Genomic DNA, 20,674 nt, shown 5'->3' on the forward strand with positions numbered 1-20,674 from the left:
AATGCTCAAATATGTCGTTGTGTAAATCAGTGTGTAATTAGGTATTGTTCTTCATATTAATGATGGTGAAGCATAAAACTCTGTCCGATCTACCAGTTTCCAGAGTTTGTAAAATTTAAGAAAGTTCTTGGGGGTGTTGACACACACACATACATAGAGGCAGCTAAAATAGTATTTTCAAACCAGTAGAGCATGTTTGCAATGTTAAGCATGTGAAAATGCATTCTGGTTTGAAAACGTGATCATGTTTTCACTTTGACGTTTCATTGTGATAATGATTGTTGTGTATTGTTACAGACCCACCCCAGTTTTAGAAAACTAACGTAAGTGGTCTGAGCTAACTCCCAGCATCACGTAAGGCCCTCCTGTTTGCTTGGTGCTTAGAAAGCCCGTCATAAACGCCCAGCAGAGGCTCAAGTCTTCTTTCAGCTTCATGATTCAGGAACTGAAGAACTAGTTTGCCATTGCAGTGATTTACTGAGTAAGAATTTCCCATCATTTTGCTTGAATGTGTGATCACAGTTTTAGTTTTGCATCTCGTTGATTAGCTTTTCTTTCAGCTGTTGTTGGGAACGTTTGGAAGATTAGCTTTATTTCTCTTTCTCCCCTCTTGTTTCATTAACCTGTTCCTTGGATAAGGAAAGTAGAAGCTGCAGGAAAAGCTAGAATTATAGCTAGAAGTTTAGGAAGTATTATTAAATTATAAACAATTAAATAATAAACACTTATTAAATCCAACAATGGATTAGAAGGTCAGCCGCTCTAGGGGAAAGAAGTATAAGGCAAATATGATTAATAGCAGAGTGAAAAAAAGAGAGAAAGGACTAGACATTAAAATCATGTTTCTGCTGATCCGAAGAGGTACAATAAGCTGATATCTTATGAAGAAGAGCTTAGGGAGCAACATGATCTTTCTTGTCTATTACCGTTCCTTCTCTGTCAGATGAACGGGCAGCTAATCTTCCCGAGGCCAGGGGCTGGCTGCCCATTTTGTGTGCCTCAAAGTACCTGTAGCAGAGGGCAGTGTAAAAACAAATCTTCACCAGTCTTATATGGGTATTTCCAAAGATTAGTTGCTTTGCACACACACACACACACACACACACACACGTGTGTGTGTGTGTGTGTGTGTGTGTGTGTGTGTGTGTGACAGAATTCAGACTAATTTTTCTAGGATTTCATTAAAATATGCTTACCAAAGGTGACAGAACCATTCGGTGGATAACTCCTCCTTGAAGGGAGGACTCGCTGCTCAGCTGTGGGCAATAATGGTTGTCATGCCTCCGACTTCCCCAAGACTTGGCTCAGCTGCCAGCTCCATCCTGAGTGAGGTCACACCTTTCCCCAGGCATCCTGAATATTGAGACTGTGGAGGATGTGAGCACCAAGCTTGCCCATTCCTGCCCCAGGCAGAACAGTGTTGATGCCAAGTGGCCAAGGATTTACTGAAAGTGTCACAGTTTGGCGTCTTTTGTCTAGTCTGGCTTCATTGTCCTTTATTTCAGCTAATGAAATGCCTTACATACCTAATATGCTGTATGTCCTTCAGCCTCCATCTGGAGAACCCGTGTTGGCAGAGCCAGAAAGAGGAGTGATTAACAAATGCACGTGGACGCTTCAGTGTGCTGGGGATCCGAGATCCTCCAGAGAATGACAGAATATGTGGATCTAGTTTAAGTATCTGAATGAATGAATTTTTGTACTGAAAAGTCGTGAGATTTTTTAGAGTTCAGAAGTAAAAGGAATAACATAATGTAGCAAGAATTACTAGAAAAATTGACTTTTCTAGAGGAAATGGAATGATTTGATAGAATTCTATCATTGTGTATTTACTGTATCATTTACAAAGGTTTTTTTTTAATTCAACAAAATTTATACATATGTGTATGTTTGATTTTTTCCTCTCTGATCAGTGCAGAAAAGCAGTAGGATTTATGTCAAGAGAAGTACTGTTATACAGTCCCAAAGGTTGGGACCCTCCCTTCCTGCAGGAGGACAATACAGCTTAGATGTGACTGTGCTAATTGCTTCAATAAATTATGGAAAAAGTTGTTTGTTATAGGAATACCACTTGGCCTCTTTTAACCCAAAACTCCTTATTAATCAGCCACCCCAAGGAATGCCAGTGTTACTGTGTATTAAGTTTGAAATTTGATGATTTATTCCCCTACATTCAAAATCTATTCCCTCTGAATTGATAAAAATTTCATGCTAGCCTTTGCTGCTATTGCAAATTTTGGATAAAGTTTAAATTCTTAGAAAAGGCAACTAGTGATGATTTAAAAATATTTTATGAAGAACTGACTTCTGGCTGTTTGGTGTTTAAAATACGTGTTTTCTTTAGGAGATACTAAGTTCACTTGTTGCAGCCTTTCAGAGGGCGGAACACAAGTGTCCTTCCTTGCCTTGATTTTCAAATGATATCTCTGTCCCAGCTTCTGATAAGCATTACCCTTCTTAACCCCAGAAAAATAGGTAAGGTTTTAACTTTGCTTTGAAATTCTTTTTCCCCTAGCAATTTTTATTTAACGGCAAATTTCTCCAAAAGATAGGAGGACGAAGGGATATTTTTAGCTCTGATTTACTGAAAGCTGAAATATATATCAATGGCCTGAAAAATATATATATTGGCCTGAAAGCTTAAAATATATATTATGAGGCACAATAATGTTGGTCTTTGTCTCTTGAAGTTTCAGGATTCATACTCAAAACATCAGCTAAATCTGCCAAAGTTGTCAAGCTCCTATGTAAATTATAATTTTTGAAAATTTGCAAGTGTCTACTGTTTGAAAAAGAAAAATGATGCTTTTTTTTTCAGAGTATGATTAGTAAGGATTATGTTTGTAGATTCAGCAGAGTTGGCAGCAACAAAGTAGAGTTGGGAGTTGATCTTTTGCAAACCTTTTTGTAAGTCAGCAATGTGAGTTGGCAGTAGATACCAGAAAGTTTGTTTCCAGTCTGTTTTAACTTTGGCAATATTCAGAATCCAAGAATCCAGGCATTCTTTCCCCCTCCATTCAGTTATCTGATTGAATTCTTTTATTTTTTGCTACTAACACAATAGTTAGAACAGGATTTATCCCCAATTTCGTAGAGTTTTCAATAATGTATTTCTCTGTTCTTCAGTTTATTTTACTTTGGAGCATAACTCTGGAGGCAAAGCTTCCATTTTAAAATAACATTGATGTGCTGCCTTCACTTCTTGAATCTAAAAATCCTAAATTAACTTTCACAACTGTATGTCTTGTTTATTCAGATAATTGTGATAAATTTTATTTAAAAGATAAAGGAGCTTACCTAAAAAATACCTGTACTTTAGTTATACTGTAAGAATAGTAGTGTGCTTCCAGGTTTCCAAAATGCCCATCAGTAGAAGACTGGATAAGAAAGCTATGGTTCATCTACTCTATGGAATACTACTCAGCTATTAAAAAAAAAACGAAATGCAGTTCTTTGTGGTCAAATGGGCCCGACTGGAATCCATCATGCTAAGAGAAATGAACCAATCCCAAAAGGTTAAGTACCACATGTTTGCCTTAATCTGAGATGAAAAGATGACAACTTGGAAGATAGTACCTGTATATTGTAATATTAGTGCAATCTCTAACAACCTGTATCCAGTGCAATAAGATAACGTGATATAATCTATAAACCAACAATTAATGTCAGAATACTCAAGATCTCCATCGAAAAACTGTAAAACCTACTATACCCTCAAAAAAAAAAAAGAATAGTAGTGTGTGTTTATGAAGGACCAGCCAGTATAATATCGGGGGGGGAAGTCAGTGGAGGGCAGAAGGGAACTTGGAGAGGGGAACACGAAATCCCATAGCCTATGGAACCACATAATAAAACAATAAAAAATAATTTATACTGCTATTATTTTCTATCTCTTTCATTTTATACACACACACATCTCCAACAGATACTTTATATACCTTGGTGTTGGCCAGGATTTTGTCTGAAGGCTGTGTCATTTTATATTATGTGTCTTACTCCCAGTCAGGAAGATTTAGAGGAACTTTACATTGGGAATATAAATTTATTTTCAAACCACTTCTCCAGTTGGGGAGGATTTGATTTGTGCTGTTTTGTAGTCTGTAGCTCACAATCTTTACGTCATAAATAATCAGATTTTCATGACCAATTTTGAGAGTTCCTTAAGATTTTTACATTGTAAGTCTTAATGACATTTGTTCTTATAGATCATTCTATATTATTGTAGGAAAAAGCAACCTGAAATTGTTTCTACTAGGTCAAATGATAGACGCTACATGCTAAGTGTTTCATTTTAGTTAAGAAGAGGAACAAAATGTCCACATTTAACTGTCATTCTTATTTCCACCATAGTTGTCAGGAAGTGCCTAAATAATGAAATACTGTTTTTCGTGTTAATGTGCTTTGCCGTCTAACTGAATCGTAAGTTTGAAAATAATAATTTTTAGTTATTATTGAAAAAGGTGTGGTGACAATTATCCAATTTTGGTGAGGTACTGGTTTCTCACTATGTCTTCCAAATGTATTGTTACTAATGTTTTTCTTAAATATTTACTTACTTTGAAAGAGAGTTAGAGAGAGAAAAGCCGCTGGTTTATTCCCCACATGGCCTGGGCTAGGATGAAGCCAGGAGTTTGTTCTGAGTCCTCCATGTGGAAAGCATGGCCCCCAACACTTGGGCCATCTTCCATTGCCTTTCCCAACCCATCAGCTGGGAGTTTTAACAGAAGTGAAATAGCTGGGACTTGAACCAGTGACCCTATGGGATGTTAGAATGTCAGGAGGCATCTTGTGGCTCCTGTTTTAAAAATGATCCCATGTATGGAATTCACGACAATACAGTTCAGTTTTCTGAATCCTGTATCTAGTGGGGTCAGGTCCTAGCTGGATGCTCCTCTTAGCTCTTTAGGGCCCAGCCTGCGTCCAGCTAGGGAGCTGCCACATGATGTCCCCAGGTGGCCACCTTCGTCTTTTCCATCTGCCCGTTCAGTTCTTTAGCTTTCTGCTCTTCTTCCATTCTGCATTTCAGACTGTTCCCTTTTATGTTTCTTTCAGTCTGTAACTTCAGGATCTGTCTAGAAATCTGTTTATAGCAGAACAGCTCCAGAAAGTGTTTTCAGAGGATAATGTCAAAAACTGTCCCAGTTTTGTTTTATTTTTCTTCCCTTTTAAAGCTTTCAGTCAAGTATATCTTGTGTGGCCCATTTTAACCTTTTGATTTTCTTTTTACAAATTCTTAGAGAAGCTGTGTGTTTAGAACATTCTGTTATTTATTCCCATTAGTTCTTTGTTTTTCTTCCTTTTTTATTCTTATTTTCCATATTGCAGTTTCCTAGATATATGCTTACCCTTTATTTTATTGTGTTTTATAATAAGATGGTCTTTAAGCTGTGGTTTTGACTCCAGTGTTTTGGTTTTGATGTGTGTCCTGACATCGTAGACATAAGCAGTGATAGAGACTCCAGTATGGGAGATGAATTTTCCATTGCCTGAGCACTCCCAGTGCAGGCTTGCATTATGGCTGCACAAGCCTACAGAACCGCCGGCCATGGAGTAGGGTAATGCCTCCCCACGTCCTTGCCACCAGGTGTTAGAAGTAGAGTTCTCTCTGTAGGCAGTCCTCATTGGGTAAGTAGAACATCAACGTGTTTTTTATTGTATTTCTCTTATTGCTAGGGAGCTTATAGCTCTTTTTTTCTTGTGAAACATCAACCCTGCTTCAGAATCTCATGGATATAATTTTTTAAGTGACTATTTGATATTAAGCTCATTAGAATTTGTTAACATTGTAAATCTTATGAAGCTCATGAATGAGTTTCCAGAGAACATATAAACTGCTGGCCAGCTCTTCCTCCGCTGTTTTTCAGACGGCACATTTTACACGTTCTCCTAGTGCTGGAAAATAATATGGTTCTGTAGAACGTTAACCTTCTGGAAATTTTTTTTCCTGATTGCTTAAAACGTCCCAAAGTTGTATGTTGAATTTATTTAACTTTAAAAGTGAAAATTCTGCCTGTCTTCCAGAAGCTTGATTACATCAATATATTATCTAAACATACAGGCACAGAAATGGATAAACGTGTTTGGGTTGAAAACTTAGCTTCTACCATATGAAATAACTTCAAATGCAAACTATTGGAGCTTGAACATCTGCATTCCTTTTATTCTTTTATCTTCAATCGAAGAAGAATGAATGCTTTGCACAGATGTAACTGCCTGGGCAGAGCCATCCAGTCTGTTTACCCATGATGCCGTTGCTAGAAGCCAAATCATAAGGTTTTGTTGTTGTTGTTGTTGTTGTTGTAGTAATGGAAGAGATCTTTCATGCTGATTTTACGTGACAGGAATGTTTGGAATTGTTTCTTTTCCAGTCACCAGCCCCAGGCTGCCCATGCATTTTGGATTCAGAAATGAAAGCTGAAGCCACTTAGGCAGAATTATGGGACAGCTAAGACTCTTAGTTTTATTGTTATGAAAAAGGAAAATCCATTCTGCGATCAGAAAAACAAATGCCTAATTTAATTACGAATCAGATACAGTGCTGTAGTTGTAATGGAAGTTATTTTTGTGGTATAAACTAAAAGTGTTATCTATCCTTACTCTCCCTAAGGAGTAAGTATTTGGTTTACTGGTGGAATTTCAAATATTCCTTAAGCAGCTTAAAATCAGGTAAAAGTAAAATAATCCATAAATATGCATTGTGTCATGTAAGTCTGGGCAGACACAGTAGAATATTTGAGGGCTTTTTTTTTTTTTTGATTGGGTAATGATGGAATCAGTTGGGAAACCATATTGTGTCTGTGTCTGGAACAATAATGTGGCTGTAATTAGACTCACTTCTCTAGAGAAAAGATGTAACATTTTGTTTTGATTCATGAATCCCTTTTATCCTTAAAGATGATAGGCAATTTTAATATATTGACATAAGTATTCTATTTAGGAAATAAATTTTATTTAGGAAATTAATTTAGGAAGCCTAAATAACATTTATAGAATTCTTATTTTATTTAAAAGATCAATTTATCTATTAAAAATGCAGTTATATATATAGAGAGATCTTTTTCTACTGGTTCATTCCCTGAATGGCCACTAATGGCTTGGGCTGGGACCAGTCTGAACACAGGAGCGTGGAATTCCATCTGCACCTTCCATCTGGGTGGTGAGAGCTGAAGCATTCGGGCCATCCTCTGCTGCTTTCCCAGCAGCTGGGTTGGAAGTATAGTAGCCAGTACTTGAACCCATGCTCATTATAGGATGTGGTTGTCAGTAGGCAGTAGCTTAATTCACTGTGCTAAAGCAGTGGCCATAAAATTTTCCTTTTGATCATTATTTTTAGAATGGGCCTCTAGGGAGCTAGTGCTGTGACACTGCACATATGGCCATTACTGCTACTGAGCCTGGGAAAGCTTGGAGGGTGGCCGAGGTGTTTGGACTCCTGTGCCTATGTGGGAGAACTGTTGGCTCCTGGCTTCTGTCCAGCCCAGCTCTGGCTGTTGAAATCATTTGAGGAGTGAACCAATGGATGGAAGATATTTCTGTCTCTCTTTAACTCTTACAAATAGTGTATATCTTAAAAAAAGAATGAGTTCATCTGATATTTATGGGGGAAAGAAGAGATAAGACTCCTGTATTAATGCTATTAATGAAGTCCTTAATGCCTGTTATTTTGTCTTAAAGGATAAATTCATAAGTTTTCCCTTTCATTAATGAATGACTCTCACTTTGAAACTAATCACAGTGTAATTTTATTCATTACTATGTGAAAGTTAAATAGATTAGCACTGTAAAGCCTAATGGAAAAAAAACTACAATTTTAAAGTTAATTTAAACTTGTAGGCTGCATGTAAGAGTAGCTTGAACCTAACTGCTCAGTAATTTGATGTTTTAATTCTTACAGTAATGTAGGCTGATTAAACTGGAGATTAGACTCAGACTAAAATAGCATTGATTGCTGTTGAAGAAAGGAGGGCTTGATTTCTTTAAGTTTTCTTTAATTCCCTGGAGCAGTAACAGCTCCCCAGTGAATTGTCTTTAATGAGCTACAGGTGAAACAGATTAAAAACTGAAATGATAGCATGGTTCCCATTAGAATGCCGATGGCATGTGTGTGTTGTCCCTGACAAAGGACAATGTAACAAAGGAGACATCAGCTAGCAATAGAGTAAATGAGTGTTTGCGACCTTAGTCACAACGATGATTCCTGTGGTACTATAAATATATATTTTACTACTTGAGACATCAGAGAAGTATGGAAATACCTGCACCCTTCCTTCGTAAAATTGAGACTTTTTACATTATTTAATTATCATTTTCTATGATATGTTTTTGTGGGTATAGGGATTCCCTCCCAATTCCCTTTCCCCTGCCCATTCCACCCCACCTCCCACCACCACGTTCCTCCACATCAGAGTCCTGATACACAATGTGTAATTCTGAAGTTCTCTAGATGGATCCCTCACTTAAATGAAGTTGGGGTGTCCTCTTAGGCAAGAGCAGTCAACAAGAGAAGGGCTGTGGTTTTTAATGTCTTCAGTGTTCATGAGTTATTAATTAGTTGTTAATGTGTTTACTCGCTTTTAAAATGTTGTCACCTCATTTTCTTATTTTGTGTATCAAACTTCTTAATTTCAAAATAAAAATGTAACTGAACCTTGGCATTTAAACACAAGAATAGCCTGTCTGTTGAGAATAAAGTCCAGATTTATATTACTATCTTATGTCATCCTTTCCTAGTCTTAGATTTGTAAAAGTTTAAATGCTATAAAATGACACCAAGCTTGAATATACTGTTACCTGTTGTAGCAAAATGGAAAAATTAACTGATACGGAAGTAAAGGGTGTGGAGTTCTTGCTTAGAGTAAGTTCAAAAGTGAGGATTTGTGTTGTGTCCTCCTTAGAAGACTTGCTTATTTTTAGCTTCTGTCCTAAAATTAGAGCTCTACTGTTTTCAGTTCATATTTTGGCAGATCTTCAAAAGAACATCAAAATTAATTGACAAGTATTATGGATGCCATGCTTAGTGCTATAGGAGAGTGGAAACGAGCACTTGTGTTTGGAAAATGGCTTGATGGCATCTCTATCCTGGTCTTTCTTTAAAGGGTTGTTTTGTGCTTGGCCTGGTTTATATCTGCCCATGTGTCTGTAATTCCCTTGTACTTCTCCTTCATGCTTTCCACTCTCAGCCTCCTGGAGGATGCAACATGACAGACATTAGCCGTTGTAGTTCTGCACATGATTGAAATTGACCTACTCTTGTGTGGAAGTGTTGATCAGTGAGAAGCATTCTTGGTGTCCTGTGGTCATTCTATCCCTGCTGTTTCACAAAAGAAAGACTTTTGCCCAGTCTTCTAGATTGATCCAGCCACAAAGGAATCAGATCATTGTGGAGGAACCACAATTCTAAACCCTGCAAACTCTAACAAAGAACCGTTAGCTTCCAGAGGGTTAGAATTTCAGTTACTGTCAACATGCTTCTCCTGAAAACATCTCTGCCTCTATGTAAATAATGGGATTAACTTATCTCATCAGAAAATAGCCATCAGCGAGGAAGAACCTGAGTTTGAAAGGAATATGTGGCAGCACAAGGGGGAATTGAACCTATTCAGCCTTTCTGTTCTTAACCTGTCTTCAGCTTGGTCTGTACATTCAGCCATAAATAATGGCTTCCTTTAAAAATATGTGGAAGATGAGTGGACTATTGCCTGGCAGCCAGCTGTAAACCTTTCAGACACAAGCAACAGTGATGATGATGTGAAACACGGGAAGTGTGAGACGATGAGGTGCAGGATAATGAAGTGGGACAAAGACATGTCAGCCCAGAACCATAATAGAAATTGCAGGATTGAAATCAGTTTCCTATGCAGTCACGGGGAGTCTTAGCAGTACATGCTTCTTTTGATAGTAGAACAAGGAATACCCAGCGGTCAAGTTCAAGTCAGATAGATCTCAATTTTATCAGTGTCTCACCATAAAATAGTGATTTGCTGGTCACGTGCCATTAAGGACTTGAGTTCAGAATTTTTATCTCAGGGCGGGGGGGCGGTCTTCTGTCCAGCAGGCCCTGAGACCATGGGGAGGTGAGGTGACAGTGCTGTTCAGCAGAAGCACTGGAGACAAACTGGTGGTGAAGAATGTCTGTTTATTTGAGAGAAGTCACAAGCTTATATAGGAGAAGGGGCAGGCAGAAGGGAAGTCCCGACAATACAACAGCATTGTGACAGGCTAGCTGATATGTCTGTCTCTTCTGGAACTTCCAATGAAGTTAAGTCAGGAAGCACAACAAGTACAGGAAATTGTATCTTAGGGCAGGCTTGTTATCTGCTGAAAAGCAGGATGACTTTAACATTTGATTTCCAAGAGTTGTTTACAAAGGAGCTCCTAGTGGAGCAGGGAAGAGAGACTGGGGTGCAGCCCATCACTCTTGCTGCTTGCCCAGTGAACAGGCCATGTTGGGGTCTGTTAGCCAAGGGCACAGTGTGCCAGGTGCCTGTATCTTCCCAAATGTGCTAGGCAGGTACAGATCCAGGGACGATCTCCCACACTTTTACATTCACAGTGGCTTTAATAACCAAAACGACCAAGAAGTACCTATGGCATGGTTGTTATTAGTTCTGTGTGTCTGGACCTGTGCAAACCAAAATGTTAGAGTCCAATGGAGAACTGCAGACAAAAGTTACATGGAAATAAGAGATGCAATGAAATTTGTAATTTAGGCATAGTTAGTATGGTTCCCAGGCATATTTCTGTTTATTAAAAAAACAAATGGAAAAGAAACACTTTTTGGTATGGGTAGGAATTGTGAAACATGCATGTTAGGGTGCAAAGTGTGGCCTTATACTAGCTGTTGTTTCTGTTCTATCTGAGACTCTCCATTCTTAACCGTGGTCACCCCAAAACAGTCTGAGGGCAGTGATTGGTAATGTGTTTGCTGTGGTTGGAGAGGAGAGAATGGCAGTGCCTGAGCATGCAGACAGGAGGAACACATGCATGGAGGATGAAATACTACCCACAGGAATTCCAGTTTTCTATCATTTCTCTCGCTCTCTACCTCCCCTCGCTCTGTAGTATTTCAAATTACTCTTCCTTCTCTCGCTGAACATACCACAAAAAAACACCATCATTTTTTGTTGTGCCATCAATTGAACATCACCATTACCATCAAAATCATTATCTATGGTGTCTCCCATGTGCTGGGGTTGCTCCAAACCTTCTGTGAATATTTGCTCAGTAATTTTACTGTAACTGTGAGATGGATGCATTAGAATCATCATTGTTCTGCAGGTAAGGGTAATACTGACATACAGAAGGTGATGCTGACCACCAGAAGTTGTGTAAGCTGCTGTGGGTTACATAGCTACTGTCAGCCATGCTTGTATTTTCATGCCCAACACCCAAGGAACGGTAGATTTTAAACCATAAAAGGTTAGGTAAAATATCTGTTTACAGGATGCTGTTTCTAGATATCTGTTTCGTTTCATGTTGTTAATGTCTTTGAATGTACACTCAGAAGGTCATTGTTTGTAGTGTGAGGATTAAGGATTTCTTTTCCCAATTTTCCTGTTTCCAGAAAGGTTTTGTTGCTTCATTTTAAGCAAAAAGGTTGTTTTGTGTGTCCTTGGATATGGTTAAAATGATTCATAAGTGTATAAAATCCAACATATTGGCTTTGTGTGATTAGAGACTTTCTCTTATTTATACAAATTCTGCATTTAATCATATGGTGTCATGCTTGACATGATACTGTAACACACTTGTATTCAAAACCATTCTGTTTTGTTAGTTTTATTAGAGAATCATATTAATAGGTGTACCTGTGTTGAGCTCTTTCTTCATTCCCAGGAGTAGCTTTGTTTCATCTTTGTATGTTTGTCTTTGCAATATTAAATTCTCGTATCCACTGTGATTATTTTTAGAATTCGCACCTCTGCCGTCATAAAATGGTTGCATTCCTTCCCTTTATCCCTTGTCTTGATTGGTTTGAGATTTTAATATTAAGGATTGGGAAGTATATTTTCTGTGTTCTGTAGTTATTTGCACTAGAATTGCAAAAATGTTTTGGAAAATTCTGTAATTCCATTGTCCAAGACTCCGTTACATTTGAGTAGACATTTTGGAGAATATTCCATTGGGGTCATCGGTGTATAATGCTGTTCTAGGTGTTACTCATAAATCAAATTGAGTGAAATACATTTTTTCTAGACACATGTGTTTCATCCAGATATGAAAGTCCCAGTCTGTCTCTGGAAAAGTCGCAGAAAAGATCCCAAGCGCTTGGGTCCCTGCGTTCGTTTGGGAGGTCTGAATGAAGATTTTGGTGCCTGTCTTCAGCCTGCCCTTGGTTTTTCTAGCTGTTTGGGAAATGAATGAACAGATGGAAGATTTTTGTTTCTCTCCCTTTTTCCTCTCCTCCTCTCCATGCAATTAAGAAAAAAAAAAAAGAAAAAAATGATTTAGTTACATATTTATTTGAAAAGCAAAGTGACAGGACAGAAAAGTGGATCTTCCATCTGCTGATTTAACTCCCCAAATGGACACAATTGCCAGAGCAGGGTTGGTCTAAAGCCAGGATCCTGGAGCTTCTTCCAAGTCTCCAACATAGAATACAAGGACCCAAGAACTTGACTCATCCTGAACTGCTTTCCCAGGTCATTAGCATAGAGCTAAATAGGAAATGAAGCAGCCAGGATGTGAACTGATGCCTGTGTGGGATACAGGAGCAATAGACAGATGCTTAGCTTGTTAAGCCAAGGTGCCTGCCACAACTTTTAAACAAATAGATATGTATTTTAAATATAAAAAAAGTACCACTCTGCTGTTTAGTACAGCATTCTTAAAATCAACATTTTAGTTACATAATTTTTCTAATCTTAATCTTGATTTAAAATTTGCCAAGGATTTATTTGCTTGATAGATCTAAGAAGTAGTTTTTATTTAATAAATCAAACCTGTTGTTTTCTAATTTTCCTAGTTCATTAATTTGTTACTAATGGGAGTTGATCTGTCATGTTTTCCTTGAATCTTTTTGCCATTTGATATTTTGCAACTTGATTTTATTGGTCTTTAATTTTTACTCATTGCTATGTTAAAATACTTGTGACCCTGAACTAGTTGCCTACCCCACAATATTCTAATACCTTACAGCATGTACTCAAATAGTAAAAGCTGAATGAATGAAGGCTGCTTTCTGCTCTGGGTCTTTAGCAGTAAGAACCTGACATGCAACACATACTCAGCAGTGGAATCTGAGCTGTTGCCACAATGGCCACAGCAAAGCTCTTGAATGTATTATAGAAACTATGACACCTCTATAATTCAAGCCAGATAATTTGGCACAAATACTCACTTCTTTAGTTTTTATAAAAATAACAAAATTATAAAAATAATTCCATAGAATTATCAACTGTGTGAGTTTTACAAATTTATAGTGTCCTTCAATGAGAAGAATAACTTGAAATGTAAGTCTGTTTGTTGTTCAAAAGTTTCATGTGGCTCATAACATATATGGAAAAAGTTGTGCACAAGTTGAACTTGCTACATTTAAAATCATAATACCATGTTACTTAGCAAACGGTCCTTTTAACTTGTGTTGTTACGGATAGTGGGAGAGATCATGCGGCTCACAAGTGATCTCCCATAAGGTGTAAGGAGGAGTCGTCATGAGCCCTCCACACTTCAGGAACCACCGTGAGGCTTTTAGGTTCCTATTGGCTCGCAAAAGTCATCCAGTCAACAAAGCATACTTAGATAGTGCACAATAGAGAGTGTCCAGTCAGCTTAAATTCAGACCACACCTTAAGACAATCAGCTAGCAAGCATGTGTACAGGTCCAGATAGCTGCGGTTAGTTATGCTGGAAACAAAAAATGGAGCCAAAATGGAGTCGCATCTGTCCACTATCATGCAATATTATTACCTGGTTATACCTTGGCACAGTATCTGCCTATATTTGCCTTAACTGATAAATGTGTGAACATTTCTAGTGGATAGAATATATTTGCTCAAATATTTTTAGGAGTTTTCGAAACCAAAAATATTTATGCATATATTTATAAAATATTATAAAACCCAATAACTAATTTCATTGGCCTAGTATATTTGAATAGCTTTTATCACATAAGGTAAATAATCATGTGTGCACTTTACATTAAGGAAGCACTAGATAATTAACATTTTAGTTGCATTGACTGTGTGTGTTTTTGTTACGCTATGTCTATATCAATGTGTATGCACACACAAAAGAGTGAATTTGATACCAAATTATGGGCATGCATTCTTTTTGATACACAAATATGCTCAACATAAAACTTAAAGGTAAAAATAAGTCAAGTATGACTAAAAATAATGGGTGGAAAGCATGAAGCTGCTAAAAAATAATCTACCTACTTGTCTTGTATTTGCTTTTTTCAGAAGGAAATGGTGTCTTTGAAGTAAAAAAAATATTGATTCATCATCTTATAGCCAGAGGGATATTAATGCATTTTCCCTTTTTCCTTCTAGCACACTGATTTATGTCAGTACATGGACAAGCACCCCGGGGGCCTGCATCCAGAGAATGTGAAGGTAGGAAAAAAATCTTTCTTAAGCCAACAGTTAATGTTCTCATGCACTTAAAAACAAAAGAAAAATCTAGCATCTCTGCCATAAAAAAATGTTTAAAACTTTGTGTAAAGAGAAATCATACATAAACCACAGCCATTGCTTTAGTTGAGCTGTTAAAAACCATGTTTTCTACTAACATGTATGTTAGCCTAGTGGCTAAATCCTCACCTTGCATCTGCTGGGATCCCATATGGATACCAGTTCATGTCCTAGCTACTCCTCTTCCCATCCAGCTACCTGAGAAAGCAGTTGAGGACAGCTCGAAGCCTTGGGACCTTACACCCACACAGGAGACCCCAAGGAGGCTCCTGGCTCTTGGCATCAGATTGGCTCAGCTCACTTGGGGGACTGAACCAGCAGATGGATCTTTCTCTCCGGATCTCTTTCTCTCTGTGTATCTGTTTCCAATTAAAAAAAAATAAGCTAAACTAAAATTAAGCATTAAAATAAACCATGTTTTAGAATTACATGTTTTCATTGGAACATTGTAGTCAATAATGAGTAGGATATACTTTAATTCCATCTTTATACTGTGTAGAGGGACATCTCAAGTAGTTCTGATTTAAAACTTTGTACTGCAATATCTTTTGGTTGTAATTTGAGGCATCTTTCTGAACCCAGGCAATGTTGAGGGCAGGGATTCACTGTACATATTTCTTTGTCTTGTAGAGATATGAAAATCATTCCATTTCCACTGATCTCATTCATTGTCTTTACCAGAAATTTATTTGTTTGGTAGCTCTAAGATTACGTATTTCTTGACATGTACTATGGAATGAGAAGTCACCAAAGTTATACCTAAAACCTTAATGATGCACTTATGCTGTGGAATTCAGGTCACCACACTCATGATCCTGAGAACCAGTTGGTATGATCCGTGTGTTGGAAAGGAAAAAACTATTGTTTCTCAGTTTTTCCCACACATTAGTTGCTACTCTTTTCAACATGTTTATCTTTTGTATGTCTCCCTTTTTCTTGTAGATTGCATATATATGCATACTTACATAATATATATTTTATATATACACATATACACAAATAACTTTTCCTTTGTAAACAATATGTTGCTGTGCACATTTTTAACTTAACATGTATCTCGTACATCTTTTAAAATGAGTGCACGCTGTGTACTCCGTGCATCTACTATCTGATAATGTTCCACAATATGATTAGAGCGGTTTTCAACTGTTAATAACTCATGGATCTTTGTGTTCTGTGTGTGTGATTGCTATTACAAATAATTCTAGACTAAATATTAGTGTAGAAGTTGGCTACTTCCCTTGGATATTGAATCTCTGTATTAATTAATTTAGAACACTGGTTCACAAGGTTGTGAGTTACAGGAAAACTGATGGCTTCTATTTTCATGGCCATTCACTAGAATCAATCATTGTAGTTTTTCCTATTCTTATGAGTAAAATGAAATGTTTTTCATATTGGCAGTTGCTCAACTCCCAGTGAAAATGAACATGTTTTGACATGTTTCCTACCATTTATAATTCTGCTTCTATAAAAATTACCTGTTCTAACATTTTGTCAGTTTTTGTATTAGATTAAAATTTTTTTACTGATAAGTCATAGGTGGTTTTTAATATTGTTGACATCAACAGTGAGGTTTTTGCTGTGGTTGGTTGCATTGTTCTACTTAAAGATATGTGATATATAAAATATTAGCAAATCATTTTCCCTTAAACATTTGTATCGGTATGGTTTTCATGAATCTGCTTCCTACAGTTTTATTGATAGAGTTCCCTTATTTAAAATTTTTGACTGTGAATTTTTCTTGAAAATTCTCAATAATCAGGAAGAATCCTTAACAAATAAAAATACTTGATTTGTTAATTTTGGAATGCTCAAATCTGACTAAACATTAATGTTATACCTTGGGCATAATTTTTTTTTCTTTACCAATTCCCTCATGTATACATTCTCCTGTTCTCTTCTTGAGGTTGATTTTATTCAAAGTTGACAATGCAGTGCTCTCTTATTTCATCTGGTCACTACATCCATGGGAATCTGTAGGGAGCCCAGTTAGAAGGACCTTAAGCTCTGGAGAGCCCAGAGTTTGGCCACAGTGACTTCCAATGTTAGTGACAGGATTGTGATTTAAGAGACAAGACGTCACTGGGCTTTCAAGATCCTTGTTTGATCTTCTCACCTGTCTTCTGTGTCTTATTGATCATGAAAACTGTTGATGGAAAGGATTATGGTGAAGCGAAGAAAGATCAGGTGACAGAGCATCACTGTATTAGCTCTGCTCAGACCAAAGCCATTGCTGATTTCTGTCGTGTTTGCATGGTTATCTTCTCATTCCTCCATTGCACTGCATTTTTGTTTCTTTTTTTCTGGTGATGCTGTGGAGTTGTGTCTCTGCTTTGCTGATTGTTGATCCGGAGTCATTCCTTGAAGCTGCATTACAACATCTCCTTATCCCAGTTTTTCGTGCTGTTCTTGTACCTCATAGCTGTTCATTGTAATTCAGATACCTCATGCTTCCTGCCTCTTTCAGGCCCAAGGGTAGCAGCCAACAAAGCTTAATACTTCAAGAACTGGCACCTCTTAGGACATGGCGAGAAACTTAACACTGAATAAAATGAATAGTCAGCACAGAAATAATGCTGAAGAAATTTAATGTGACACCTACAGTGCATCTAGGTCTTTGTTAGGTAAGCAGGAATTATTCCCACCAGCAAGTTGTCTAACGGCGCAGATTGATGCCCTGCTATATATTTTGCCTCTAAAAGATTTTGATGTAATTTACTTCATCTTAAGTCTTTTTGAATATGTGAAAGGCAGCAACATATATTCCTATCTTGATGAACTTTCCCCCATAGATGCTGAGATTCTTGATTCCTTGAGGATTTCCCAAACTGTGCTGAGCAGTCCTAATTCTTGCAATGTTTGAGATGCACGAACCTTCAGTAAGAGGGCTTTAAATTAGACTGCACAAGGTAGTCACCTCTGCAGTACAATACCTAATAAATAAATAAAATTCCCATCCTAGATCAGAATCACACTTTAAAGTTTCTTTAAATAGGACAGTGGATGTGTGCTTAGACAGACATGAGTGTCACCTGCCGTGACCCACAGTGCCCTTCCTCTCGTACAGCCCTGAGACACACTAACCTCCAGCCTGGGGGTCTGCAGCAAACCTGACCTGAGCTCCTGCAAATCTGCAGTCTGAGTGCCTTGCTTGTCCCTTGTCCAGTAGCAGCGGGGAAACAAGTTACCTGCAGCTTTTTTATAACCTCCCAGAGTAAAAAGGGGGACAGCCAGGTTGGGCAGTGGCAGGCAGGAGGGAAAACTTAAGAGAAGAGTTTCTTCATGAAAATGGTATCATGTTTTAAAGTAGCTGATTTCAGTAGTCCTCTTGGAGAATTAGATCAGTCTTTTCAAGAGAACATATCTATAGGATCTGAGCAATTCTGTGGTAGAGACCCCAAGTGGCAAATAATCACGTAGCTTGGAAAAGCAAAGTGTACTTGAACTGATGAGTGAGGCAAGGATATTGATGCCAACTTCACACTAAATGATCAGTGGTATTCTTAGCGAACTAGAAGAAGGTAATAAATTCATAAAATTAGGATGCTGTATTTTTTTTAAATCAGAATTTGGTGAATGCAGAGGAAGCCTTGGGAATTAGAAATGTGACAAATTAAAAATAACAAAAAGAAGGAAGATAAAAAAATTGCCATAAAGTAGAGCAAAAAAATTGAAAATGGGAAACATGTAAAAATTTTATTTTTTTGAAATGAAGAGAGATGGAAACTATCCAAATGGACACAGGGGCCAGAGTGAGTTGGGAGAGCTGAATCCAGGAGCCTCTTCAAGGTTCCTGCCATGGATGCAGGGGCCCAACGACTTGGATCATCTGCTGCTGCTTTTCCAGACAGCATTAGCAGGAGTTGGATCAAATGCTGAGTAGCCCAGACCAAAAACCTGCACCCATATGGGGTGCAATGCCACCGCCGGTAACCTAAACTACCATACCACAGTATCAGTTCCAACGATGAAAAATAAGTGTCAACAAATCAGAGGTCCAGGGAATCCAGTATCCAAATAATCAAAGAAAAAAACAGGAGGAATTATTAGCACAGCAGTGATTGCGCTGTATGTTCTACAAATGTGAAGGACATGAATCTGTAGATTAACAAAATCTGTTAAATGCCCACAACATAATAATTAAAAAAAAAAAAAAACTGGGCTGACAATGTTAGTCATTGAGCACTGGAGTCAAAGAAAAATTCTACAAGAGTTCCAGTAACTGGATTTAGAGTTACAGCAGCAAAATAATCTCTCAGCAACAACTGGAAGGGAAATGACAGCAGATCAATAGGTTGACAATTTTAACATAAAATCACTTTCCACAGGCACAGCGAGGGAGCCTAGCAGCTAAAGCCCTTGCCTTGCATGTGCTGGGATCCCATGTGGGCATCAGTTCGTGTCCCAGTGGCCCCACTTCCCATGCAGCTGCCTCCCTATGGCCTGGGAAAGCAGTCAAGGACAGCCCAAAGCCTTGGGACTCAACACCTGCGTGGGAGACCCAGGCTTCAGATTTCAGATTGGCTCAGCTCTGGCGGTTGTGACTACTTGGGGTTGTGAATCAGCAGGCAGAAGATCTTCCTCTCTGTCTCTCCTCCTCTCTGTATAGCTGTCTTTGCTATAAAAATAAACTAAATCTTCTACAAAAGCACTTTCTACCTATAAATGTGTATAAACCCAGTGAAGTTTGAGGATAAAATTATCATTCTCTGATGTCCATGGAATTGAAAATTTTGCCAAACTTACATCAGTTCTCAGGAAGCTCCTTAAAGATGTCCATCACCTAAACTCACAACGGGAGAGAGGTGAAGGGAATCCGAGGATGGTGAAGGAAGAAATCTAGGAGTCCAGGGTGTGTCGGGATAGAAAAGTCACCTGCCCATTCAGATGGGTCTGAAGTCTCCAGGAGAAAATCCATCCGGTCTGTTGGTCAGTCGCACTATAACATACAGTGTGCCTGCTGTGTTTGAGCGGATTTGTAAGTTAAAAAAAAAAAACTGAAAAGCTTAACTAAACAGAGGAAAATGGGTCTGTAAACAAAGGGTTTAGATTATGACCACCACCAGGGAACACATGAAGAAAATGACTGCATTCATAGTAAACTTTATTCCTTAGATATGCATAGCATTTACATGATTATAACATGGGGTGTTGGTGTAACAAACAGAAACATCTCCTTAAGTGATTGTGCCATAGCCAAGTTCATGCCAAAATTAGCATCGTGGAGCTACAATCCCATCCAGCTTCCACTTTCCATAGAAAAATAAACGTCAGGACCGTTGTGATTAAGGAACTTGTTAGATGGTATTTTGATTTTTTGTTCTTCTTTTTCCTGTACCACATGACTCATTTCTTAAATTACTGTAATTACCTTTGATATTTGCACTTTTCATATGTGCCCAGTCACATATAGGTTTATTATTTTCATATGTAATTTAGTAATGAGTGATACATTTTCTGAGGATATGGAAAGTTTTCAAAAAAATAGCTGTTACCTGTTCGTGCCTTGTGTTTTGGCATCTGAATTGCTGTGCGTAGGAACAAAGAGCCCTCATTGCCACGTTGGTTTCCATGGGAGGCCACTCGCCTGATTCTGCATTGCCTTTTCCATGCTGCCTGCCTGGTTAGAGCTGAGCCCCTCCTCCAGGGTTGTATTCTGCATCTGCACTGCAGGTGAAATCAGTCTCAAAGGCATCTGACTATGACATAGTGACAGACGTCTCAAGGGTATTTCTGTTTGATGCATTAACTTATTTTTTGTTTGTTTTCATGTGGTGATATGTATTGTCACTTATAACTGAATACAAAATGAAGAACGTAAGGATAATATTTTTGAAGTTAACAACTGTGCATAATGCTTTGTTAGACATTAATTACAAACATTGGCATTAAACTAAGATACTGTAATAGTTCCATATGAATTTAAAGATACGTAATAACCAGGTGAGATGAGGAGTCAGCCTGGAAGGACCATGGCCTTTTTGTAACTCTGTGTCTAGGTGGATATTTCATTTATCATCAGATCATCAGAATATAAT

At 37.9% G+C, this 20,674-nt stretch overlaps 1 protein-coding gene across 2 annotated transcripts in view; it reads left to right on the plus strand.

Annotated features, from left to right (window-relative positions):
• CDK14 (cyclin dependent kinase 14) overlaps positions 1 to 20,674 on the plus strand; it is a 455,945-nt gene that overhangs the window by 207,194 nt on the left and 228,077 nt on the right. For both annotated transcript variants that reach the window (XM_058678236.1, XM_058678237.1), the window contains exon 7: positions 14,493 to 14,555. In XM_058678236.1, coding sequence (XP_058534219.1) covers positions 14,493 to 14,555 — 63 coding nt within the window. The remainder of the gene's footprint in view (positions 1 to 14,492; positions 14,556 to 20,674) is intronic.

This window comes from Ochotona princeps, chromosome 20, assembly GCF_030435755.1.
Source record: "Ochotona princeps isolate mOchPri1 chromosome 20, mOchPri1.hap1, whole genome shotgun sequence".
Taxonomy (NCBI): Eukaryota; Metazoa; Chordata; class Mammalia; order Lagomorpha; family Ochotonidae; genus Ochotona; species Ochotona princeps.